We start from the raw sequence: 27,502 nt of genomic DNA, 5'->3' as shown, positions 1-27,502 counted from the left end.
AAACATCCTCAACCTAAATATCCATGGAGATGAAAAATTCACAGGTAAACAATTGAAAGAAATTATTTTTATCTCATATACAAAAGCTTAGTAATTCACAAATAGAAGAAGTGAGTTGGTTAGAAAAGATGCTGATTTGGATATCCAGAAAGCTCTATTCTAGTTCTGGCTAAGTCATTAATTAGGTGTGTATAGCCCAATCACTTCCTTCTCCTTCCCTGGAACCCCAGCTCTACTAATTCAGCTTTTCAATTTATCTTGGACTATCTGAGTCCAAGTCTCCTGGCAAACAATCCTTTCTAGAACACCTTTATGTGCTGTTTCTCTCAAAAGAACATTAAATTCTTGAGGGAATGAACTATTTTGCTTTTATTTGCTGACCTTTATCCACAGGGTTTAGTATTGTGCCTAGCATATAGTAAGCATTGAAATAATGTTTCTCGCAGTCTTCCACCCTTTAAGTTTCCCCTTGTTTAAATTAAGGAAATTTAACTGGATGATCCTTTCAAGCCTTCAAATCCTATGATTCTAAGAATAGGTGAAGAAATCAGTGTAGTAACAATTCAGCCTAAAGTCATCTTGATGAATTAGATCAGAGATTTAAAACATATCATACAGGCTCCATCCAGGTCTCAACACTGTGCAGTGCAGTTGGGAACCAGATTAAATTGTATTTGGGAAATACTTAACAAAATAAATAAAAATGAAAAAAAATAGCACCACATTTTAAAGCTAAGTCAATATGTGGCCAGCAGAGATCTTTATATAAATGGATTAGTGGCTCCTATTTCTATTTGAATTTGATACCACTGATTTGAATGGACCCTTTGAATTTGTGTTGCCTAATTAAAGCTAATTTATGCCATCATTAATTATATTTATCACATAATGTGAGATCTTTCTCTTCTATTCCTAAAAATCTGCTTTTTTCATTTCTTTGTTTCAGAAAGCACTCAGTGCTTTCTACCATAGCAAGTTAGAGCCAGAAAGGATGGCAACATTTTTTTTGGTAAGGGTAAAATAGTATTATATAATCTCATCTCACACACACACACACACACACAGAAAGAGAGAGAGAGACACACATGACTTTTCTAAAACTATTTTCAATGCTAAAACAGGATTGTGATTTTCTTTTTAATTAGTTTTGACCCAAGTTTAAAAAATTATGAGTCATTTCTATCTAGTAGCACATAAGGGAATATTTTATTTACTTGTTATTGTTTGAACAATTTTTTCCTTAAAAAGGGGGATTTTAAAAAACACATTTTTAAATATCCCCCCACCATGTATGTTATTTGACCTGTGATAATTTTATAAATGTATACCATAAATATATCATTATATATGTAGGCACTAGAGCTAATTTTATAAAGTGATGATTTTCAGCTCAATGAGCTAAGCAACCATGGATCATGCAATCAATTTTGTAGGCATGTACCAAAATAATTAATAAGAATATTATATTAAAGAAACTTTTTAAGTTGGTATAGCTTTTACTTAAGGAAATCGGGTATAAACAACTAAAAGTATGACAAAAATTGAATATCCACACAACTTTAAAAATTCTTGTAGAAGTGGTTGCTGTAACATAGTAGATTTGGAAATGGATGCTGAATATTTAGTGGAAATGGAAAAAACTAAAACAATAAACATTTACGAACAGCTTCCACTGTGGGAGGAGGTGAGATAAATAAATTTATGTTAATAAATGAACACCAAAAATATATCAGTAATCCAATATAATCACTCAAGTTTTATTTCCATCCGTAATACATTTTAATATCTTAATATTTAAAGGAACTTAAACCTCTCAGGGAAACTCACTGTTTGTCAGGATTAAGATTAACTTTAAACCACTGTGGTTTTTTTCTATTTAAAATATCCTTTTACAGAGAGGGAACTTGAAATGTAGTATGTCATGTCAAACTGAAACAAATTAGAATTTTTAAAATGTAATATGTACACGTTTGTTTAATAGTACAGTTTATCAATAATGTCAGGGCACAGAAGTGGCATTTATTCAAAATTTACTAGCTATGGCAGCTGAAATACACACTTGACTTGTTTTACAAATAAACTTATTTAAGATTTTTCCCTCTCCAGTATTACCTAGTTCTCTGTGGTAATTCTAACATGAATGGAGAAAGAAGAAACATTTAATTAAGTCTCATTTTCCTTTAAATATAGCTCTTTAAAGAAAATAAGCATAGGAAATATTTTTGTCAAGAGAATATGACAGTGACCACAGAATATTGTTCATCTATTAGAGAAGGCTATACTAAATAGCTTCAGGAAATATGTAGGTGAAACAGAAAGGAATGCAGAGCTAGTTAGCCACATCCATTAGTTCTGGCTCTGAAGATCAAGGGGTTGACTTACCACAAGTGTATCACATTCATTCTATAAGTATATTTTATTTATAGGCAGCTAAGGTGCCTATAAGGTGTCACAGCAATCAGAATGGAGACAGGAAGACTTATGTTCAAATGTGGCCACAGATGCTTGCTAGCTGTGTGACCCTGGACAACTCATTTAATCAGTATGCCTCAGTTTCATCATCTATAAAAGAACAATAATATCACCTATCTCCCACATTTGTTGCGAAGATTAGGAGATAATAATTGTAAAGAGATCAACAGAGTACATGGCACATGAGATGCTTAATGCTTTTTTTCCTCCCAATGTAACCCTTCATGAGAGGCAATCAATCAGTTTTATTACTTTGAAAGCATAATTCAAATGTTTATTCCTAAATAGAGTTTAAAACTGGATAAGTTGTCCAAATATACTTTTAGAAAGTATTCAATTACAATTAATTTTTGGTTCATGATAAAAATTGTAAGTTATAAATTTATGTATAATTCACTAAGTCAAATGTAGCTAGCTGGCTGTGACTGAGAAGGATTTCATGAGTCAGGTTGACATAGCCACCCACATTGAAACTATTCCTGCAATAAAGTCGTTGATCTTAGAATCACAAAATTAGAACTGGTTGGGAATTTAGGGTCATCTAAGCTAACTACCTAATTTTATAGATGAGGAAACTGAATCCCAAAATTAATGCCATCTTGATGGAAAAAGTTCCTTGGATCAGTAGGAACTCACATGTCTTTATTTTATTTTAATGTCTGTAATGAGTTAGGGGCATAAGTTACCTGGAGTCAGAATGAAGAAGTTTCTCATTTTCACCATTCTGTGTCTGCAATCATTCCAAGGTAGTGAAAGAATACCCCTAAAGCAATTCATTTATCCTAATAATATTTTCTCAAGGATATGAAATAGAGGTCTGTGTCTTGAAATTAATTTAAAGAACAAGAAATTGGATGCTTGAAGAGCCCTTCCCAAACACAGATGCTACTGTTATCTTGCACATAGGATATGTTGCCTCCAGACCTTTGAGATATCCTATGCTAATAGATTATGCCATTCTTAGGCACTAATATCTATAGATGATTAAAAGGACAGATAGGAGGATGACTCAATGGTAGCATTTTTATAAGTAGTGTTTTGCTTGAATCTGTTTTCCAAGGTTCCCCTCATAACCATCTGAGTGTTTTAATTAATAGGGGCAGAAGGTATCATCTCCACTCCATGCTTCCTTCAGACCTAGACCTTTAGTTCTATTGGTTGGTTAGACCATTTGTTTTACATCTTAACTAAAGATAGTAGGAAAACATAAACAAGAAGGAAACTATAAAATTAAAACAAAATCCTGGAGAACAATACTTTGTCCACGTGAACTTAAGGAATAATTCAAGAGTCTCTTCACTTTACATATCCAGTCTCCTAGCAAGTAAAAACTATGCTAGGGTTCAAACAGGAGGGCCTGTTTAGCTTCAAGCACAAACATTTGTGGCTTTTGGGAAGCAAATGCTTAATCATTCATTTCACTTTTGCTAGAAGAAGCCAAGAAATAGAAGTAAATCATCTGCAATTTCTAAAATAAAGCCTTAAAACAAGCAGAATAATGCTACTATAGTAGCAAAATCCAGAGAATTGGAAGCAGAGTTGAGATGGAATAAAGCCTTTATAATAAACAACTTCCCATTTACTTCTTGTAAAGTTAACATTTTGTTTGTTTACTTACATCATGATCATGAGATATTGAACAAATTTTGATGGAGAAATGTAGTTGCAATTATATCTGGGCAAAAACAAAACAATGGGAAATATTTTTCCTAAAGGAATCTGAATTGAGATGATCTCAAAACAATGAGATCAGAACTGCAACTGGAAGTTTCAAATTAATCGCTTAAAGTGTGACAAAATCTTTGAGTGCTTTTCTAAGATTGAATTGACTAGATAGATATTTTATTTTATTTTTTTATTGATAGTACATATGCATGGGTAATTTTTTTTTACAACATTATCCCTTGTACTCACTTCTGTTCCGACTTTTCCCTTCCCTTCCTCTACTCTCTCCCCTAAATGGAAGGAAGTCTTATACATGTTAAATATGTTATAGTATATCCTATATACAATCTATGTGTGCAGAACCAAACAGTTCCAGATAGAAATATTTCAAACAAAGATGTTATAGGCACATCCTGGTATTTTTAGAACAATTTGGTATGATGGATATTCATAAAGCTGGTTGTTTATTGATGTAATATTAAACCCCTATATTTGAGAACCTCTAACCAATAATAATTTATGTCTTATACTCATCTGTTGAGTAAATGTATATGTTTTAAAGATAAGTTCTGGCTTTCTGATTTATTATATAATTGCAAATAATATTTACTATGTTAAGTGTTCAGAGGGGGAGGGCTTACTCATCTAAAAATCATTCTACAGGGTACCAATGTGCAAGTCTAGAGGGCAGCTCTGTCAACATTTTCAAAACAAGTCACCTTTTTTGTAAGTATTTACATTTATGCCAAGCAAATGTCATAAAATTGGTTTTCATATTTAGTAATTGCTTTCATGGTAGAAGAATGGTTTTATAAAAATATTATAGATATGGAAGCCCATTTAATTCATGGTTTTTTATGCTGGAGTGATGATATATGTTTTGTTGTCCTCTAGAAACGGAAGCCTAACACACTACACAAATACAATTGAATGACCATTCAGTCCAAGTTGAATTATAGCACCTTAATTTAAATATGTTAAACTGATCCAGAAAGCCCATAGCTATTGGGTTTTTTTTACACTATAGCCCAAGTATATGCTTTTCATGATTTTTAGTATTTTCATTTTATTAAAAATAAAATAGGATTTAAGTAAAAATTATTCGAGATATGTGACAAAAAAAAATCTTTCAGTAAGATTCATGTAAAAAATTTCCTGGGGCTTGAGAGAAATATAACAGATAGTATTCTTTGAATCTGAGGAAATTTTTTTTTTAATTTGGATGTTATTTATTACACTTTAAATAACAGAACACACACATAAGCACTAAACAAATTGAATATTATGGATTCATCTCATATCAAGCAACACCAAAAGCCTTCTTAAGGATCTTTCTAGAAATTCTCTCTCTTGATTTTACCTTTGAACATATCTATAGTTGTTAATATTTACTTTTGCCTTAAAGAGGGCACTATGAGCATTTCTAAAGAGGTTACTGTGCAGTCATCTACTGATATAAAAATCTTTATTTAATTTTTAAAACAACAAAAATACTTAATATTTTAGATATTTGTTCCATTCAATAATAATGAGATAAAAAAGGTTCTCGGTTATGTAAACCTAAATTGTGATTTGTGAATTAGGCTTTTGTTGTGTTGTAGTTAATTAATATGATTTAATTTCACTTTAAATGGAGTTAGAGAGATCATAAATGTATTTCGAATGTCCTTTTTGATTATTTTCTCTTACATGGAAGTATTGGCAAAAGGATCTAAATGTAGACTTTTTTTACTTCAGTATTTTAAAAGTAATATGATTAATTACAAAGAAGTAAACATTTGAGATAAATTAAATATGTGTTTCAGATCTCAGGAATATATTACAAATGGCTATTATGTTGTGATTATTTTTAGAAAGATGACTTGTTTATCAGGACCTTAAACACACTTTTCATAAACCCTGTTTTTCAATTGAGACCAAGAAGTCTCCAGGGGAGATATCACTCACCTTTTTGTATCCAGCTAGCTCCTTTATTTATTTTGTTGTTGTATTTGTTCTTTTGAACAATGGTTTTGCTTTTGTTTTTAGTTCAAGGCTGATTCCAATAGTGCTCCTTTCCTCTTCTTAAACATGTTTTCTTCTCAGAAAGAAAAATTCTTTTTACATGTTCTTTTGAGAAATGACTAAAGATTCAGATCATAATGTAATAGATTTAGAACCAAAGAAAACATGTTATCCAGCTTTCTTATTTTGTATATAAATGGAAAATGAAATCCCTAAAATTAAGTAACTTATCAAAGATCACTTGAGGAGTAAGTAAAAAAGTCTTCTCTCTCCCCCTTCTCTACCATTGCATCACAATGTATAAAACACAACAGATAATACAACAACAGCAAAACCATGTCAGAGTATTCACATATCTCAAATTTTGTGGAAATAAACCATTCTGATAAAGCAAGAAAATTATAATTTGTTTTATTTCCCTGGTATGTTTTCGGGCTTTGTTTTCATAAAGGCTATGTTGTTTTGTTGTTCAGTAGTTTTCAGTTGTGTCCTATGCTTTGGGAGCCCATTTAGGATTTTCTTGGTAAAGATATTATAGTGATTTGCCATTTCCTTCTCCAGCTCATTTTACAAATGAGGATACTGAGGTAACCAGGGTGAAGTGATTTGCCTACGGTCACACAGCTGGTGTCTGAAGCCAGATTTTAACTCACAAAGATGAGTCTTGCTTGTTCGAGCAGGCTATTCACTGTACTACTTAGTTTCCCCATATACATTGGTGTTATCAGTTGGTAGAAATACTGACCGTTTCAGAGTTGATTAAAGGGAGTGTTTTATGATTTCTTTTTTGGCTCCCTCACATCACTAGGGAAAGTTTCCTTTGGTCAAAGGAATTTGTGAAGCATAAGAACTGATTATTTAACTGCCATCATTAGAGTTAATTAAATATTATTTTGAAGTTCATTTTCACAGCTTTGCTCATAATGATGGCTGACACCCAATAATAGTAGCTGAATGCCTGTCTCACACATTGCTATCTCTTGGGGACAACAACCTTCCAAAACCAGCTGCTACTAGTTTTATCATTCTCAGAAGAGGTTTTTGGAAACTGATAAAACTGAAGCCCTAGAAACAAAAAAGCATCATTGTCAAGCTACTTGTTCCCCCGTATAACATTAGCAAGCACTAATGTTACTTGTCTCTTGTTTGCTTCTCTATTGAACAGGAGATTAATCAGTCATAGGGAATGGGTCACTATTTTGCCATTCTGTTCAATCAAAAATAGTATAGCCCAATCTTCTGGAGATTTCCCCTTCAGATGAAGTATTTCATCAAAGGATTATATAACATTATTTATCATTTTTTTCTTTATAAGAGTATCCATGGAAGAGATGTTTGTATTCTTTGTACTAATCCCTAGAACACTCTCTACATTGAAAACCTAACCATAATGGCAGCTTCTTTATTAAAATATGTGCTGTGGAAATTATGTTAATTAAGCTGGAGTGTAATTATAGTCTAGAAAGATTATTTCACAGTCAGAATTGAATTGTTGTAGATAAATGTGCATTAACTTAATAGTGTGCAGCTAATTAGTTTTGCTATTTACTCATGGAAGGTTAAAAAAAGATGTAATCAGTTATACGAAAGCTTTAGAGATGAAAGTATTGCCCAGGTAATTCACACTTTATGCTGCGGAAGACCCTGTAATGAGTATTCTTCTAACATCTGTCTCTGATTTCCAATATAGTGATTAAAATAGCCACTAGCGACTAATTAACCCATTTAACTTTATTTCCATTTGTGACATTTACTGCAGCAGCTCTAAATACATGGTTGTGTAATGTTCTGATATTCCAATAATATAAATTTGAAGCTTGTTTGTTTATATAGACGATTCCTTATTTGTATATCTATGTATAATCACATAAAAAATGTAGTTTCCTCCAACTCCACACACTGTACAGACAGCCCTAAAATATCATTTGATCATGCATAAATAAAATCTTCAAAATCAGTTATTTCAATTAAAGATAACAGTTGATCCAAGTGATTAGCACTATGTTCTGCTAAAATACTGATGCTTACTTTAATCAGAAGCATCACTGCTATAGTAATAACTTGCATTTGTATACATGATATGTGTAATGCATTGCAGATGCAAAGTGCTTTTACATTCATCCCCTGTGATCCTTGCAATGTCCCTGAGAAGTAGTTATACACGTATTTTTGTCCTAATTTTACAAATAAGCAAACCAAAATTCAAGGGATCAAGTGATTTTCCTATTAGGTGAAAGATTGCACTGATGGCATTACAACACTATAGTTGGATTCAAGTCATCGGACTCTTTAGGTCTCTATATCATGTGGATCTTGAAAGTAAGGGTCATGAAAGATCTGTTGTTTATTTCTACAGGATAAAAATTTTAAAACAAAAAACTATCTGTGTTAAAGTTTTCCTCAGTTCATATATCAAAGGGTTTCCTAAACTAGCAGCATTATTTTTTAAAATTCATGGATTATGTTTATTTGCATTATTATGGTAGATCCAGCACATATAATAATTTAAAAGCTTACATAAATTGAAGTTTGTTTTTTTTTAAAGAATATGCCACAGTCAGAGAAAGTCAGGAATGAGTAGATATTGGTTTAAAGTTTAATGCCCTTAAAAAAAAAAAAAAAAAAAAAAAGCAGATTTTTTGCAGATATTCAAAGAGGAATAGAATGTAGAAAGGGCACTGGATTTGAGACCAGGATTCAAATCCCAACTCGGTCATGAACTATCTGTGTGACCTTAAGCATTTCAATCTCTCTGACTCAGTATTTTCATCTATAAAATGAAGCTATCAACATGGGTGATTTCTAAGGCTTCTTCCATATCAAAAAAATATTGTTTATTATGTGAGAGTAAGAAAGATACATTATATATTGCTATTCACCTAAAGGATCCTAAATCAAATCTATGGTACCATCTATAATGGATTTCATTAAATTGTTAGCTCCTGGAAACTTTTCTCATTGTGAGACATACTCCTTGTCTTACACTGTGATTTGAGACAGCTAAAGATAACTGGATAGAAAAATAATAGAAAAGATAAAAAGGTGCATTTAACTTTTGGTTATATCTTCAAATGCTATATTTTCTGCATTTTACCAATGTCATTTTTGTCTACAACATTATATAAAGATTGTATTTGAAATTATGAGGAATTAATAAACCTGAACTGATCTGTGTTTCCTACTAGGTTTCCTCTGGCACATCCATAAAATACCTCCAGCAATTTACTTGACAAGACATTAAAACTCATGTCTTGTGATTTCATTTTTTTCTATAAGCAATAACATTTTTGCTACTGTTTCTAAAACTACATAAAACACAGGGAACACACTTCAAATAGTCTAATTATTTTATTTATTCTATAAGCTTTTTATCTTGGTATTATGTAATTATTTATTGATTTTTCTATCCTATACTAATGTCTTCATTAGTAATCAAATAAGCTGGTTGTGAAGAGGATATTAGCTTGGTTGCCATTGAATTAGATAGGCTCAAATAAAGTATCATTATAAATTTTTAAGTGTTACTGTCTGAATAGTTCTTCCAACTGTCTTTTATCTATAAGAGAAGATTTGGATGAGTTTTTAAAGTTGATAAATGTTAAAATACATTTTAAATGGTTTTATGAGAAAGTCAAGATAAGTTTGATATCATAATTGCCTAATGACACATAGGCAAACCCTAAATGTTGTGATTTTCATATATATCACTTCACTGTCATAGGAATTCTTATCACTAGATCTCATCTAACTTTCTTATCTTGTATAAATTTTTCCTAAGTCTTTGAATAAATTTTCCATAGAATTTCTAGCCAGTGTGAATTTCATATTCTCTAAAGCTGTGAAAAGTTATGGGAAGTTCTACTAAAAAGCATGTCTTGATAAAAGTCTGAAAATCAGCTTAGCTAATTCAATTCAATAACTAATTATTGACCACATACTATGCAAGGTTCAACTGCAAATAAAATTATGTTTTTATAGGACAAAATACTACTTTAAAGTTGTTGTTTTTTCCACAAGGTATTTTTCCTACAAATGTCAAAACTACAGGAGAAACTTATGAAAGATATAATAAGGTTCAGTGACCTCTGATTAACATGGCATGAAACAGAGAGATATACTTGACACAGGCACTTAACCACTGCTTGGAGCTAGAGGATTCTAGCTAATAATCCCTTCGTGGAATCTAAGATTGAGAGAGATTCCTCATAAAGAGTGGATTCCTATAGGTGGTCTTGTTTGTCCATTATATTGTGCTGCTTGCATCAAAAGTGCTGCTATATATTCTGAACCTCCTAAATGAAATCCACAATCACTCAAGAGTTGTCCTAACTCTCCATAAAAGAATAAGACAAGTAGATGAAGCATGTCTATCATCCCGACTATGATCTGCTTTTGGATGAACAGCCTGTACATCCCGTCCACACTTATATGCATCTGTAATTTCAAATAAACTTTAAACTGGACTTTGATTTGAACAAGAGTTTGGACTGAGCTGTCAGTGGGAAATTTGAAAAATCATTTAATGATTCTATAGTATTCCCTAAAACAGAGGCATATCTTTTTAATATCAGTATTCTTAGTAATTTCAAATTATAGAATATTGTCTATATTCTATAGAATAGAATAGAAAATTTGGAGATATGAAGTTGAAGATCATCCAAAGGGCAATGAAAACACAAATAGTCAATAAAATAATCAATAAATGTTTATTAAGTATTAAGTACCTATTATGTGCACTAGGGAAATAAAAAAAAAGAAGGAAAACACAATCCATATTCTCAAAGAAAAGCTTATAGAATATCAAGGTCATCATCAAGAATATAAACCTGGTAATACCTACTTTGATTCATAGTCTTCATAGCCAAAGGGTTTATTATAAACATAAATCATTTCCAAATTGATGGCAACTCTTCAGTGCTACATGATAAATTCATTACCCTCTTGGAATAATCCCTTTCAAGTGATGACATCGTAGACAGGCTGCAGTACTCCAGGAGCTGTAGATGTGAAAAATTTTCCTCTAAGTGCATAATAGAATTTACGCATGATATTCATTACAATGAAGAACAGACTTATGATATCCCATCTCAAGATCTCCTTTCTAATATTCCCCAAGTCATTCTGGTCAGTGTTGTGACCTCCTCTCTCACAAAGGCTTCTTGTACCATGTTATGTCCCAGAGCAGAGGCAATGACCCAGTGATTATGTGGAACAGGATGACATCCTTATTTTAAATCTCTGAAAAGGTCAGGAGCTGAGATTCAGAGCCTATGCAAGAAAAGGGTTTTTTTGGCAAGGAGCACCCCAAATGGAATTTTACAGATGGAGTACTCTGAGTATGAATGGGGAAATTCCCTGAGTCATATAGTCTACCCAAAAACCTGAAGAATGGCCAAAGAGCAAATGTTCTGAGATTGACAAGAAGAAAGTCCAGACTCCCTGTGACCTCAATGGCTAAATAAAACAATGTTTTATTACAACATTGAGTTCTGTGGCTTTCTTCTTTGTCTGGTTTGAAAAAGTTGTAAGTCATCTCTTACTTACTGACCCATGAGATCCAGAGTGATGTCCTGACAATTAACTAACAGTTCTTTGCATCAGAAAAGATACCCAAGGACAATGGATGGATTTTTAGACTGACCTTCTGCTTACCCCTGCTTACCCCCCAAATTTAGCCTGGCAAGTACATTGCAATTTTTAAGCCCATTATTAGCTTAGGAAAGAGGGGAAGGAGACTTCATTCTCTACATGGTTTCATCCTCATATGCTTTGGTTTTTCTGTTTCTTTAGTATAAATAACAAATAAAAAGCCTTTTCTACCTAGGAAATTTAAAAAAAGGAAGGAAGATCACTTCAGCACATGAGGTGGGGTGAAGGAGGAGAAAGTGGCAAAAAGGCATCTGAATGATGATATGAGGAAGAGGGGGAAAAGGAATAGTGGATGGCTTCAATTTTTTCTGAAAAAAAAAAAAGGAAGATTCTTGTCAGGGGGTAAAAGAAACTATAGGAGACTTAAGGAGGATTAAAAAAGGTTTGAGAAGAATAACTATAGGAAGTGAGGTAGTGAGTAGATAAGGCAGGTACATAAGGATTGCAAAGTGGCAATAAAGGCCCAGTTGAGATTGTAAAACATAAATATGTAGTGAACCTATTCAGAAAGGTGGTATTCTTTCTTCCATCTTTGTTCAGGAGCATACATTTGGAGGGAAGATGATGAATGGTGAGAGTGATCCAAGGCTGAGTCTTGACTAGCTACAATTGATGATTTGATAAAGGGACTAAGGTTTCAAGAAATGAAGATGGTGTAAAGTTGAATTGGTTCACCAAAGAGTCAAGTTGAGGAAAGGAGAGAGTGGCTAGTTCAGGGGAGATGGCCTGGGTAACAACTGAGTGGTCATGGTACAGACAAAGAAGATGATTTTGTAAAATATACTAAATCACTCATGGCACATCTCTTTCATCAACTGATTGATTTCAGAGCTTTCATGGATAAAAGGACTAGTCTGGTCCAGGAGTAGATCACATGCTGTATTCACATATTATTCTGCCTTTCTTCATCTAATCCTTTACCCCTGAAGGTCTGTGAGCTTCCTTTCTGTACCTAGACAGAGGCAACAGTCAGGGATTTTTGACTTTGATTTACATGTTTCAGTTATAGAGGGTCCCCACCTACAGCTAAACTGACAAATGACTATTGGTTTACACTGAATTTGGTTCCTGCTACTGAAGAGCTATGTTAGTGCCTAAAATTAAATCCAAACATCAGTATTTTGTACTTTTTGAGATTTGTACATTTTTTCAGCTGATATATTTGATGATTGTATACATGTCAGCCTAGATGCAAACCCCAAGGGAAGCAACCATGTTGTTTGTCAGGTACTAAGCATAATGACTGCATGTAACAAATAATGGATAAAATATTCTGTCAGCAGGTTCCTGAGGAAAAGAACTGCAGGAATATAAAAAGGACCAAACATTCCCATTGGCTATAAAGGGGTAGCACCAGAGAACATTAATTGTAACAATAAAATGTCCAAATATTTGGTATATATTATTTTGCTATGCCTCTTGCTTATTTTAGGCTTTCATAATGAGACATAATTTTCTATTAAAAAATAGATCTTCTGTGCATTAGTAAGGAACAGTATAAATAAATTGAATAAGAATTTTTTTTAATTAACATCCTCCATTACCTATATGGCTATGCAGAGCACCAGGACATATCCCACTTATGTATTTTCCAATACACATGACAATTTATTTTAAAATCTTCAGGTAAGTTCTTTGAGATGTCATTATCCTGCTGTTCTTTTGACAGTGACTATGTATGTCAGCATGAATATAATAAATTTAGTACAGAAACAGTCTTTATTCTTTATTGCATAATGCCACCTGAACAGAGGAATATTTTGTAATTCCCAAAGTAGGTGCTAGCCAAAGAATAACCTTGCCTCTATTTGCCCCCTAATAATTAAAGATTCTTTTGTTTCCTCATTTAATTTATTCCCAGGCATACAGTTAAAATCTATTCATGCCTTCATCCTATTATGTTTTTAGTGTAAGACAGACACATTAAGAGATTATTAACTCTATCTAAATACAGGGTGTCCTTTCACAACATTATAGCAGTTAGGATTCACATTTTAGAAACAGGAAGCAGTTAATTCCCTTTCAAATCTACCTAATCTTAGAGCAAAAATACTTTTATCATTTTCACTTTTCCTTGTTGGTACTTAAGCTCAAGGACTATTTCATTTTGCTATCCCCTGTACCAAACACCAGAACTTGTTCTTTTTTTGTTATTTCTTCAGATCTGCAATTTCAGACTCTTAGGCTAAAATTAGGACAAAGAGGTAAAAGTTCTAGAAAGGTAGATATGTGATAAAAATTTTAAAAGGGAATACTTCCTAACAATTAGCATAGTCCTAAAATAGAACAGGCTACCTCAGTGTTATGGACAGTTTTGTTTTGATTTTAGTAGAGACAGAATGCAAACTTATCAGAGATATAACCTGGATCAGGAGTTTAGATAATTATGTAATGCCGGAGAAACTGAGGCAAGATAGAGATTAGAGAGTATTTAATAATTTATTTGAGAGGGAGAGATTTACTGGGACTAAATGGATCCATAGTTTGGTCCCAGGGCTGAATAAGACTATCATCTCCAAGAATCCAGCAAACAATGTGAGTTCTCAATGATATATGTACATGTGGCTCAGACTCGGGTAGACTGAGGCAGGGGTGGAGTCAGGGTGCTGAGAGCAGGAACAGAACTCTGACAGGGTGGGGGGAGCCACCGGAGATGGGGATAACATAATGGGGGGAGGCATTGGAGATGGGAGAGGCATCTGATAAAACAATATCTGATATTCTGATAGATTGGGATGGGGAGAGGCATTCTGATATTCTAAAATATAAAATCTTTTATTCTTATCAAATATTCTTATGATTAAGAGAGAGGGGTGGTTTTTCAGAATCGAGCAGAACAATTAGAAACTGAGGCAGAACAATTCAGGGAAACCAAGGTGGGACAATTTAGGGAAACTGAGTCAGGACAATAAAAGAGAACTGTGGTACAAGTGTAGGACAAGAGAGTCCTCCAAGTTTGGAGCCTTTATGATTCTTTATCTAAAAGTGTTATTATTTTTTTAATTAACACCCTTTTATTTCACTGGTGTAGGGAATGCTTGATGAAAAAATGAATGCTACCAATACAGATTTATAGCAATTTTGACATATTTCCTTTGGACACCAAGAGCTGGAACATTTTAGCTAGGATCACATGGACTTTGGACATAGTAGGTCCATAATAGATTATTGTTGGAGAGGGAAGTATTGTAGTACAATGGTAAGATCATAAAATCTGGAGGTAGAGGATCTGTATCCAAATTTTACCACTGATAATTAACACCTTCACAATTTTGGATAATTCAGGTATTTACCCTGGACATCAATTTACTCATCTATAAAAAAGAGGGAATTGTACCAGATGATCTTTGAGCCTTCTTCTACCTCAAGCTCTATAATTTTGCATTTCTCAGATAACCTCCAATCAGATATTGATATGAAATCACCTCCAAATCAAGAGGTGATTCTTCAGTTCTCAAAAGCTTTGTTCCCTGAGTATAAGCTCTGGTTTTTTGTCCCAAAGTGGAAAGCCTATTAGAATCCTTCTCTATGATGCTCTTTTTTCCTGCTCTCTACCTTTCTTAACACTTCTCCTAAATTATTATCATCAGGTACAACTCATCTAAGTTGTAGGCTGGGAGCGATCTGTTCAGTTCAATACTATAATAGGAGAATTTTCTTTAATTAACAACTGAAGATTATGCTTGCTTTTCTAAAATCATGGTTAGATTGCTAATCCTTAACTACTTCAATATTTAGATCTGCATCCCCATTGTGTGTTTATGTAGTCTATCTCTTTCTAAATATACCCTCTTGTACTTGTCACTAGGAAATGTGTGTCTTTTCTAAGAATTTCTTCAAGGTTATGTTCAATTTTAGACTTGCTTTACAAGATGTTTTCCTAATCCCTTTATATCACTTTAGAGTTGCCAGTAGACTTAATGAGCCTGTCCCTTAATGCCTTTATCTTGGTCATTTGTGAAAAGAACAAAAAACAAACAAAACCTGTTGAATAGTATCAGGTTCAGAATCAACATTATGTCAAGAAGTTTTAATAATAGTTCAGGATAGAAAACACTGTCCAAGTTTGCTAATAGGAAATCTAAAATGACAACACCAATCATTCAAAATATCTTAAATCTATCAAAATTTTGAATCCCTGGTAGGACATTAGATACATTTTATAGGATTTATCCTTTATAAATCCAAAACAGAACATTGTAGATATGAATTAACAGCAGAAATTGTGTATATATAAAATATAAAAATATATTTAAATTGAAATTTGTGGCATCTATTCATAACTTTGTCTCTACATTTAATAAGGGGCATAACATTCTACTTTTCCTTTGAATATATATTTTAAGAATTTTTTTTCTTTAATATAAGTAACTTTTTTAAATGTGCTGTGGATTGCAGGAATTATTTCAAAACATTCGGTGAAAAGAATGCATATTATATGATGTTTAGAGTAATTACCAAGAAATTATCAAGTATTGCCAAGTTTTCCAATTTAAGCAAGTATAGAAAATGCTTAGAAAAAGTGATTTAGCTGAACTTTTAAGATATTGGGAATTAGCAGTAGATTATGAATGTAGTATGGCAGTCCCCACCTATAATCCCTGCTCCCTGGGAGGCCAAGGTTGATGGATATCTGGGGCTAAGCAATTCTAAGGCTAAACTGATCAGGTGAAAACAGTCCGACACCAATGGGATGAGCATGTATTTGGGGGTGGGGGGGATGGAGATATGGGGTGAAGCCTAGGGTAGGGGAACTAGGCTACCTAAGAAGGGGCCTACATCAGAAAACCAGAACTTTTTAATTCCTCAAATCCAACATAACAGGATTTTCCAGTGACTTGCTGTTGCTTTTTTTTTAGCCTGGGTGAGGTAAGAGACCTTCATCTTTTAAAAGTATATTACAAACTTTTAATTTTTGCTGCATTCTAGTTGACTATAATCTCCAAGGGATTGCTTCATTTTTCCAAGTAGGAATGAACTAGAATCCATCATGCTCTTTGTGGCAGTAGAGGAAGGATAAGTGGACTGATGACCATATTTGTGATTCTTTTCATTTCTTTTGATCTTGTAAGGGAGATAGAAAGATCAATTAGATTGGACTGAATAGAGAGCTTGCTTTAATGATTGCTATAGTTCCCCAGCTTTAGGGATTATGGAATTACATGCTTCTAATTTATTTTGTGGTAGAATTAGTTTGGCAGTGACTGAAGTTTATATACTAGGGAAATATAGCTCTAATTTAGAATATTAGACTCTCAGTACTGTCAGGAATCTTTGTTATTTTAGAAATGAGACTACCAAGATCCACAGTGCATTAGTGACTTGTCTGAGTTGGCCTAACTAGTTAATTATAGAGCTGGGGAAAAATAATAACAGATCACATTTTTTATAATACTTCTTCCTTCTCTTAAAGATAATTTAATAATTCATAGAGGGAAGTATCAACCAACAGAAATGTTGTTGAAATCAGAAATAGTCATGATTTTTTTTTCTTATGCCTAAATTAAAACTCACAATTTTCTCATTTATATTTAGAAATAATGAAGAACAGGGAAAGCTTTTAAAGAGAAAGGAGATAAGCTTATCATATTGGGAAGAGTATAAAGGTCAAGAAAATCAACCAAAGAATCTATTAAGGGAATGACCTTTTTATATAGAGGAAAGTCAGAAACTAAAAAAGGAACAGAGAATATAAGAATGAAAACATTTATTTTGCTTAACTATGTTAGTCAACCATTCCTAAAATTGAATGGTAAAATTATTTTTAAAGTTAATAGATTAATTTCAAGTGATTTCTTTAAAGAAAAAACATAAATGACTTTTTGCTTGGAATTATGGTGATACTTGGGCCAATTCATTATTATAATAATTGTTCATTATTAGTATAATGGGTCCACCCTTTATACTTCCCCACATTGTTTGTTGAAATATATTAGTAATTTAATAATTGAACTCCTTGCTTTCAGCTTTGACTTACCTATCATTTTGTATTATAATAGTTCCCTGTTCTTTAGAGACAGAAGAAAAAAAAATGAAGACAGCGTTAAAAAATCACGTCATTTTGTATCAGTAAGAATGAAATGGTCCCTAGAAGCTACTGCCAGTGAATAAGAATTGGATCTTTTGAGCCTTTTCCAAGCCATAACACATCCTTCTGAGTGACCTTGGGAAAAGTCACCTAGCCAATCTTTGCTTCAGCATACTTTTCCGTATGTTTATGACAAATTAATATTTTCAAGTACTGCCTATGACCTATATGGGAAAAGGGGGAAGAGAGAGAGAGAGACAAGGGTATGAACCAGCACCCCTAACTGCTTTGAGGCTTTCCAGCTTTTCAGACTTTCTTTAGGCCATATGTCTGGCGACCTCCTGGTCCATTGATATTATGACTGTGTACCATATGCCTAGTTCCCTAATGAGAATGGTTTTGCACTGCCACATGATTTTTGTGTTTATTAGTTGAAACCCATTAAGCCTAAGGTAAGAAACTGATTTCCTACCGTCACAGCTCTGGAGAAAGCCATACTGAAAAAGATCTGTCTTTCATAGCAATTTAAACCTTATTGAAGCTCAAGATCAGGTGAAGAGCATTATGCACCCTAGGAGTGTAATGATTGAAAGTGTCACACCTGTTCTGCTTCATGACTGAAAAGAGCCTGACAGGGTAATAGGAGAGTGATGATAATGTTAAAATGTATGAGCAAAGTTATTTAGCTCAAAAAAACTCAGGTGGTGGGTTTTTTTTTTCCCTCTTGCAAATCTGCGGAGGGAGTGCAAACCTTATCTTTAAGAAACTAATAAATTAGTCATTCATTCAGTCAACAAGACTTTATTGAACATCTAGAAGGCACATATACCCAGGAGGTACTTCAGTAAATGAGACTGTACTGGGGTAGGTAATTAACCCTTGAATATTCTCCTTCTGTATGCCACAATTGACTTTTTTTTTCCTTTCTTTTTTTAAAATTTGATTCTAATCTGTCTGCTAACTTAGGCACTGGAATCTAAGTTAACAATAGACAGAGTAATCTCCTACTAACTTTTTCCCCTTCTAGGCCCTTATACAGTTTTATTTCTTTTTGTTAGACTTTATGTGGTACAATTTAGCATAATAATTCTGAAGAAAAAAAATCCCCCCTGGATGGTCACTCAAACACCAGTTCCAGTCATGAGGAAAAGGAACCAAAGCCATGCAGTGTGTCCATTCTAAAAATCCAGTTCTTTCTTTAAACTTTAGAAAGGAGTATTACAACAGTGAAATTTGAGAACTCTTCCTCTCCCACCAAAATGGTCACTTGCCACCTTATTTGCTGCCATTGTTAGAGTAACAAGCACTGACCTCCAGGATAGATAAAATGAGATATGCCAGTTAATTGAAAAAAGAAAAAAAACTCATTTACAGAGTCTCTATGTCCTCACAGTAAGAAGAAATTATGAAACCTGAAAGAGGGGTGGAGGGAAGGGATTTTTAAAAAATCCTTTTCTTCTCTAAAAACAGAGATGAAGTGAAACAAGTGAGTCCATTATGCAAATAAAGCATATGCATACTTGTTCTTCAAGATTGGTTTTCTCTTAGGTATTTTATGTTCCCATCTGCTTACAAAAGACAAATACAAGCACCGCAATTTAAATTTGGAGTTTTTCTCAGGCATAACAGATTTAGGCTTTGGTAAGCAGAGCTTCATCTACATTTATTGAATCCCCTTCTCCAGTAGAGATTCAACTAAGCACTAGGGTAGATTACAATGGGAGGTCCTAGGTCTGGAGAAGATGACTTTTATGAGCTCTTGTTTAAATAATATGTTTGTTTTTATGTTACTTGGCAGTTTGAGAATGGCATACCAAATCATCTGTGACAGTTTCAAAAATGGAAAAAGATTAAACTTTACACTGGACTAAAAATTGGAAAAAAAAAGTATTTGACTTTTAAGTCATTTATTGTGCTAATAAACAGGATGTCATCCCTCATTTTCTATATAGATGTACATTTTGGAAGTATATTGTACATTTCTGGTATGGATTTTATGAATAGCATGTGGCATAAAAATTTAGAAATGCAGAAGACTAATATATTTGGAAGGGATTTGAGGAATGATGGAGAAAAAAGGAAATTATAGTGAGCAAAAATAAATTAATTTTATCTCCTCATCTTTTCCAATGAAATCTCTTTGCTTTCTATTTAGTAAATATCTGTGGTTTGCTTATCTCTTTTGTTGGCTCAAGATAAAAATAGACAAAATAGGTTTTGCAGACAATTAGTTAAGCAGCCTTAGGTAAGTCACTCAATTTGACTGAATTAATTTCTCTTTCTCTCAGGTCTTTTGTTACTCTGTTCTTTAATGAGAGAGTTTTATGTAAAACTGTATTTTAATGGATGTCAAAGTACTAGATTTTGTATAATGTTATATTTAATAAAAGAAAAGGTTTTTTTTTTTTTTTTAGTAACCTGATAAAAAGAACTATAATGCCAGAGAAACTGAGGCAAGATGGAGATTAGAAAGTTTTTAATAATTTATTTGAATTTCTGAGAGGGAGAGATTTTCTAGGACCATTTTGGTCCTAGAGCTGATGTCTTAAAGCATTCAGCATCGAATGTGAGATGCCAATGATTTTTATATATGTGGCACTAAGATTAGGGGAGACAAGGGCAAGGGGTGGAGTCCGAGCATTAGTGAGCATGGGAATTTCCAGAATAGACCATCAATCCAATTATGTTAGGGTGGAGGGTGAGAACCATAAATTCTGTTAATTTGGGAGGATTTAGGAGCCAGGATGTCTGAACCAGATCTTCCCTTATCTGAGATTATACATTCACAGTTTATGACTCTTTTGGAATGCTACTATGGCCAGATCTCAGTCTTAATGAACAGAAAAGTGAGTTGCAACCAGGGAGATTGAGGCAGGACCATTTAGGGAAACTGAGGCAGGACCATTTAGGGAAGCTGTGGCACAACAGTATGAAATTGTTCTGAAATCAAGAATTTAATAAAGAGCCTCCTATGTGCTAGACATTATTTAGAGAGCAGGGGATATAATTAGAGCCAAAAAAAACCCCATATTCCCTGATCTTAAACAGCTCACTGTCTAATGGGAAGACACTGTGCAAACAACTATGTACAAACAAAGTATATCTAGGTTAAACTGAAAGTAATCTCAAAGGAAAGTCACTAAGATTAAGACCAGGAAAGCTTTCTTGACAGAATATGTAACTTTAGTTGAGACTTAAATCTCAGCAGGCCAGTCAGGAAATAGAAGGAGTAGATAAAGACTTTCCTGCCTGAAAGAATACCAAAAAAAAAAAAAAAAAAAAAAAAAAAATGCCCAGAGTTGGGAAATGAAGCATCCTGTGTAAATAAAATAAAATAAAATAGTAGGAAAGCCAATATTGACTTTGTGATACTAAAGGTCAGGAGGTAGTTCAGGGCTTGAGAAATAGATCAAGGAATCATCAACATAAGTATCATAATTGGATCCATGAAAGTCAATGGGATTATCAATTGAAATATTATAGAGGGAGAAGAAAATATCGCCAAAATAGAGCAAAATAGTGGTGAGGCCCTGGGAAAGAATTGATCTTTAAATGAATTGAAGGTCACTCTGAGAACAAAGAAGTGGGCTAAAGCAAGTGAGAGAGAATTAAAGGTATAAAAAACAAGCTTATGCTCAGGACAGATAAAGGAATTGCATAATTCACAAACATAAAATTGAAACTTATGGGGTGATGGCGGGAGCAAGGGTATGGCCATCTTTGTGTAGTTGAGGTAGATTGAGGAATAGATCATGTGAAAAGAATAAGTTGAGGAAAGAGAGTACCCTGGAGGCAGGTAGATATCAACTGCCACAATATTCATTAAGTGACAAATATGGATTCAAAGACCCTCAAAGAAAGAGATGTCCCTAAAGATAGTCATAGATGTAGAACCTGGAAATGACAGTGAAGAAAAAGGCATATTCCCTAGTACTCCAAATGTCCCACCAGGTGCAGTGAGTCTGGGGGTTTATGTCAAAGTAAAACTAGTACAACAAAGCAGAATTGAGGAAGCTTCAAAAAGTAAGAAACCTAAAGAAATTTCAGTGAGTAAAATTTGTTAAAATGTATTTAACTTACAGTCCTCTGTTTAGAAATAATGCTAAATAAATGTTAGTGTAATTTTATATCTGAAATAATTTCCAAGATATTAGTGTGAGTTTTTTATTCTCTTTTGTTTATTGAAAAGGAATGTATTTAGTCAATCATCATGCTTATTCTAATTTCATTTGTCTTGGGAACTAGAAGGTGAAGCTCTATCTCTCTAATAATTTTCTTTCCTTCATTTTTCTTCAAAGAGCTTCCTAACTCACCTGAGAGGTTTGTTTTGTTTTGTTTTGTTTTGTTTTTCATGCTATTAAGCTAGTTTTTTTCTTGCAGTTACCATATCCCTTAGGTTGATTGCTCATTCTGAAATCTAAACCTACAGAAGCAATACAAAAGCACCACAGTACAACAGTGGAATGGGAAGGGAAAAAATCCCTAAAGCTCACTTAAAGACTGAAGAAATAAACACTAGCTTCATATAGTTATAAACATTTTGAAAATGCTTTTAAAAACTTATTGTAATGTAAAATCAAATGCTCTTTTTCCATGATTTTTTTTTAATGATTCCTCTTAGTTTAGATATAGTATCATAGATCTAGAATTAAAAAGGGGCTATCTAGTACAGTCTTTTCATTTATAGATGAGATCAACACTTCAGGAGGTTAAGTATCTTGCCATTAGAATCACAAAGATCTTCTGAATTCAAATTAAATATTCTTTTTAATTGTATCTAGGATATACTAGGACATATTCAACATATATAGGACTGCTTGCCATCTAGGGGAGGGGATGGAGGGTGGGAGGGAAAAATCAGAACAGAAGTGAGTGCAAGGGATAATGTTGTAAAAAAAATTACCCTGGCATGGATTCTGTCAATAAAAAGTTACTATAATAATAAAATAAATTTTAAAAAATTATTTTCATTATACTCTATTGAGGAAGCTTTTGATAATTAAGCAATTTGACATTTCTCTTATAGGCCATTGCAAAGGGATAAATAATGGTGTCATTCACAAAGTCAGGATGGAGGGGATGAGGACCAAGGAGAAGAGATACTTTGGAGAGCCAGAAAATGAACTCATTTTTTAAATATTTTGAGTTTGAGGTCAATGAGATTCTAAGAAAAGGGTTCTAGTGGTCAGTTAGAAATGCTGGTCTTGGATTCCATAATATTATTTGTATCTCTAATGCTTTGCACAGTACTTAGCACATGGTAGGCACTAAATAAATGTTTATTGAATTGAATTAAATAGAACAAGAAATATTGCTTTTGGAGTCTTGATAAGTAAAATTATGATGAGTAAATGAAAGCGTTTGTGGAGAGAGAAGGTATAGAGTGTAGAGAGAAATAGTTCAAGGTTAAGGAATTAAGATGAAGATCATTCAAGGAAGAAATGGAAAAGTTAAAAAGAAGATCAGGATATAGTGATGTCTTTGGAGTGTGGAATAGGAGAGTATTTATTGTTAGAGAGGTCCAAGAGGATGTGGCATAGTAAAAATCCAGGCTACTGGATTTGTCAGTTTGGTGGTTACTGATAACTAGAGAGAACTATTGTAGTAAGGATATTGTTTGCAAAAGGATGATAAGAGGATTTAGAGACAGAAAAAATTTTAAAGACTTTGTGCCAATTCTTTTTAAAATCCCACATAATAGCAGAATAGTCTAGACAAATTAAGGGAAGGTCATAATAATAATAATAATAGCATTATATATGACTTAAAAGTTCTTAAAGGACTTTAACAAATATTATCTTCACAACAACCCTGGAAAGGACAGATATTATTCTCACTTTATATATGTATATATATATATGAGAAAACTGAGACAGACAGTAGTATGTAACTTGGTCATGAAGAAGGGACCCCGAAACTCTAAAACTCCTTGAAGGAGAAAATCTCCTTCAACTCTGCCTCAGTGAAGGACTCCACCCGAGGGAAACAAGACAGTTTCATTCTGTTATCTTCAATTCTATTCAAATTCCAGCTCAAGCTGAAACTCAGCTAGTAGATGAATCAACTTGGGACTCCACCCACTAGACCCCTTCAGCTTGTAGCCAAAGCTCCTATTATAAAAGAGCCAATCTAAAATCCTCTCTTTGCAGAGAGGTTCTAAACATGCCGTGCTATGCCAAGGAAGCCTCTGCCCACTGGAATAATATTCATTTCCAGTGCTACTCTCTTTATCTTCATCTATTTCCCTAACGAGACTTTATGCCTTTCTGTCTGGATTTTTAACCTTACTTCCCAATCCCTATACTAAACCTCTTTTATCAATCTAGGTTTTCAGGTCCGTAAATTCCTTTACAGGGAATCTCTATGCCACCAGGAGGAAGTCCCCAAAACTCCCTACCCTTGCACCAAATCCCAAGGGGCTGCATGAAAGCCAAACCTCTCCATTTGGTTCTCTGAATCCCGAACCTGCCACTACACCTTATGATTTAACTCCCTGACCACCAGAAACCCTAATTTCATTTTGGTTCCCCAAATCTAGACCTTATCATTTGGTTCCCTACTAAAGGGAACCCCAAAATCTAAACCTCATCATATTTTTGGTTCCTCCAGGAGCCCCCAAAACTAGACTTTACCTCTTCATATTTTGGTTCCCTGACTCATCAACCTTATCAATCAGAGTTGTAGAATTAGTAAATATCTAAGGCTAGATTTGAACTTGTCTTCTTGACTCTACTTTAAAAATTCTAACCACTGAATTCTTACTTGCTTTTAAACAAAAACAGTGAAACAACCATGGAAGCAAAAACAGGGAAGGACTCTGAAAAGGTATTAGCAGATAGAAAAGTTAGAAGAGAAGAGATTAAAAGAGACAGAGAGAGTGAATGATTGCTGGAACAGCAACTTTAACAGGAAAAGAGAGAAAAATGGGATCAAGACCTTAGAAAAACAATTGATACCCCTTTCTCTGATACAGAAATGGAGGCCAGAAAGAGTGGTGATTCTGAGAGGTTTTGAAAATAGTTGAGTAAACCCTTCCACAGATAACTTATATATAACTATGTACCTATTGTCTATCTATAGATATACATATAGATAGAGAGATACACATACACACATACATGTATATGTGTGTATTATAATACATGTATATATATATACATATATATATATGTATATATATATATATATATATATATATATATATATATATATATACACACATATATATAGCAGCTAAGATATCTGCTGTCAATGTGTATGTTGTTTGGGAACTAGTTAAGGGAGAGAGAAAAGGAGAGATTTGAAGTAATGGCTGTAGAAGATGAAATAGGGAATCTCCAATTCAATCTTTACTATTGTACATAGAAAGTTTGATATAATGCTGAATTGAATAGACATCCTATTCAGAATAATTCAACAAATATTTATTGAACATCTATTATGTGTAAGGCATTGAGGTAGGTGCTGGAATGGAATATAGTGGAATACAGAGATGAATAAAACATAGCTTCTGCCCTTCAAGCCTTGTAGTCTGAGACTTCAGCAAGAAAAAGAAATCAGAGATAGAATACTATCAATGACATAGTGTCATTACCTTTTTGACTGTGTTGCAGAGAGGAGGAAAAAAAGCCTATAGAGTACAATGGGGTTCTGGTTCAAAAATATAAAAAACAAATATCGTAATTACATATAATTTGAGATTTCCAAAGCAACTCAAGGCATTTGCTTGAACTTATCATTCATTTCACTGGCTTATGGAAGTAGATCATAAGCAACCTGGCACATACATAGGGTAAAAGACCTAACACTTGACTCTAAAACAAACCTGGTTGTGCAGCCATGAGGGCAAGTCACTTAATCTCTCAATGTATATCTTCTAAAACTATGAGTTATAGAATTAATAGTTATCCTACTTTTATATAACTATAATCTATACCGAATATAGTTGGAAGAATTTCTACTCTGAGAAATTCCCACATGGATTATATCACAGATCTGAAAAGCAACAATAACAAAATAAAAGTAATTGGATGAAACATTGTTTTTCACATTTGCTATTTGGAAAATATTGATATCACAGAGATTGTCTGCCATGAAATTATCTCACCTTTTAGTAATTTGTGTAACAAATACTCTTAAAATATCAAATAAGATTTTATGCAGGTTTGTGTATGCGTGTGTGTGTATTTACAAACACACACACATCTTTCCTATAAGGGAATAATAACAGTCTGGTGTGATTAAATAAATGGTTCTGCTTTGGAGGCAAGACCCAGGTTCATATTTCTAATTTTGATGCATACTATTTGTATGAACATAAAAAAGTCACTTAACTTCTAGGTGAGGCAACCATCTAATAATTTATGTTGCTGATTTGCATAGATGGGGGGAATTTGTTTCTCATCTGTAAAATGAGCTAAAGAAAGAAATTACAAACCATTCCATTATCTTTGCCAAGAAAATCTCAAATGCATCACAGAGTCAAACCAAACTGAAAAGACAAAATAACAACAAATATATAGGGGGCCTGTATGTTTGCATATATATGCACATGTGAACATACATATGTCTCTATGTTCTTTTTGGTATTCTGCATTTTCTTCACTTTTGATCTATCTTATGAAAAACAATTTCAAGTGTTCTCATAATGAGAATATTCTTTAAGAACAAAAGGCTCTAACTGGGCTTTTTGTAGCCTAGGCAGCAGCTACTATATTTTTCCTGAACATACATGGTCTCTGCCTTTTTGACAACTTTAAGAGGAAGGGCTCCTCTAATTTCCCTAATGCCTCTCAATTAAAAGTCATGGAAATATGAAGCAGCAGAAAAAAATTGCAGAAGTAAATCCAACTCCCATAAACTGTCACTACGAGATGCCCCAGTGACCGTGAAAAGGGAATTAGCTAGACAGGTTGTTTGGCGTCATGTAGGCATACCAGCTGATTTAATGTTTCACTTACCAGTTGGTTGTTTTGACATCATGTTGACATACCTCAAGGCTAGTATATCAACTGTCAAAAATGCCATTCCATCTGTAGGGCAGGCCAATCCTATGCAAAAGTGTGCCATCTGCCCTGGCATCCCCTGATGCTCTTCCTCTCCCCCTTCCTCTGGTATTTTCAAGCTACCTTTCCCCAGTCTACCTAGATTTAGTGATGATTCTTGTTTTTTCCCTTCCTTGAAACTTATTCTCCTTGCATTTTTCCCCTCAGGCCAGACTTTCTATACTGATTTTTGTTAGATTTTCATTTATATGTGTTTCTCTCTCTCTCTTTTTTTTTTTTTTTTTTTCAGTTAACAAGCATTTATTCTCCCACTCCCCTCAACTGAGTAAAAGAAAAATCCCTCATAACAAATACACTTATCTAGGTAAAACAAATTCTATTACTGACTTTGTCCAAAAATGTATGTATGCATTTTATGTTCAGTCTTCACTGGCAGAAAGAATGGTACATTTTCAGTCCTCTAGAATCCTGATTGGTCATTAATTGATCAGAATTTTAAAGTTTTTCAAAATTGTATTTCTTTATAATGTTGTTGCCAATGTGACCGTTGGTCTAGTTTTTCTCACTATATTCAGTATTAGTTTTTAGAGGTCTTCCTGGTTTCCTTTTGAACTGTACATTTGGTCTTTTCTTGTGGCACAATTATCTTTTATTCCACTCAGGTTCCATATTTTTCTCA

The 27,502-nt window shown here is 33.5% G+C and overlaps 1 protein-coding gene across 8 annotated transcripts in view; it reads left to right on the top strand.

The window, feature by feature from the left end:
• CTNND2 (catenin delta 2) overlaps window positions 1-27,502 on the top strand; it is a 1,100,293-nt gene that overhangs the window by 764,882 nt on the left and 307,909 nt on the right. For 6 of the 8 annotated variants that reach the window (XM_031952313.1, XM_031952619.1, XM_031952502.1 and 3 more), the window contains one exon: window positions 4,801-4,863. The exons of the other annotated variants lie outside the window; for them this stretch is intronic. In XM_031952313.1, coding sequence (XP_031808173.1) covers window positions 4,801-4,863 — 63 coding nt within the window. The remainder of the gene's footprint in view (window positions 1-4,800; window positions 4,864-27,502) is intronic. 8 annotated transcript variants of the gene reach the window in all.

This window comes from Sarcophilus harrisii, chromosome 1, assembly GCF_902635505.1.
Source record: "Sarcophilus harrisii chromosome 1, mSarHar1.11, whole genome shotgun sequence".
In the NCBI taxonomy this organism is placed as follows: Eukaryota; Metazoa; Chordata; class Mammalia; order Dasyuromorphia; family Dasyuridae; genus Sarcophilus; species Sarcophilus harrisii.
Note: the sequence above shows the minus strand (reverse complement) of the source record. Positions and strands in the feature narration are given on the sequence as shown.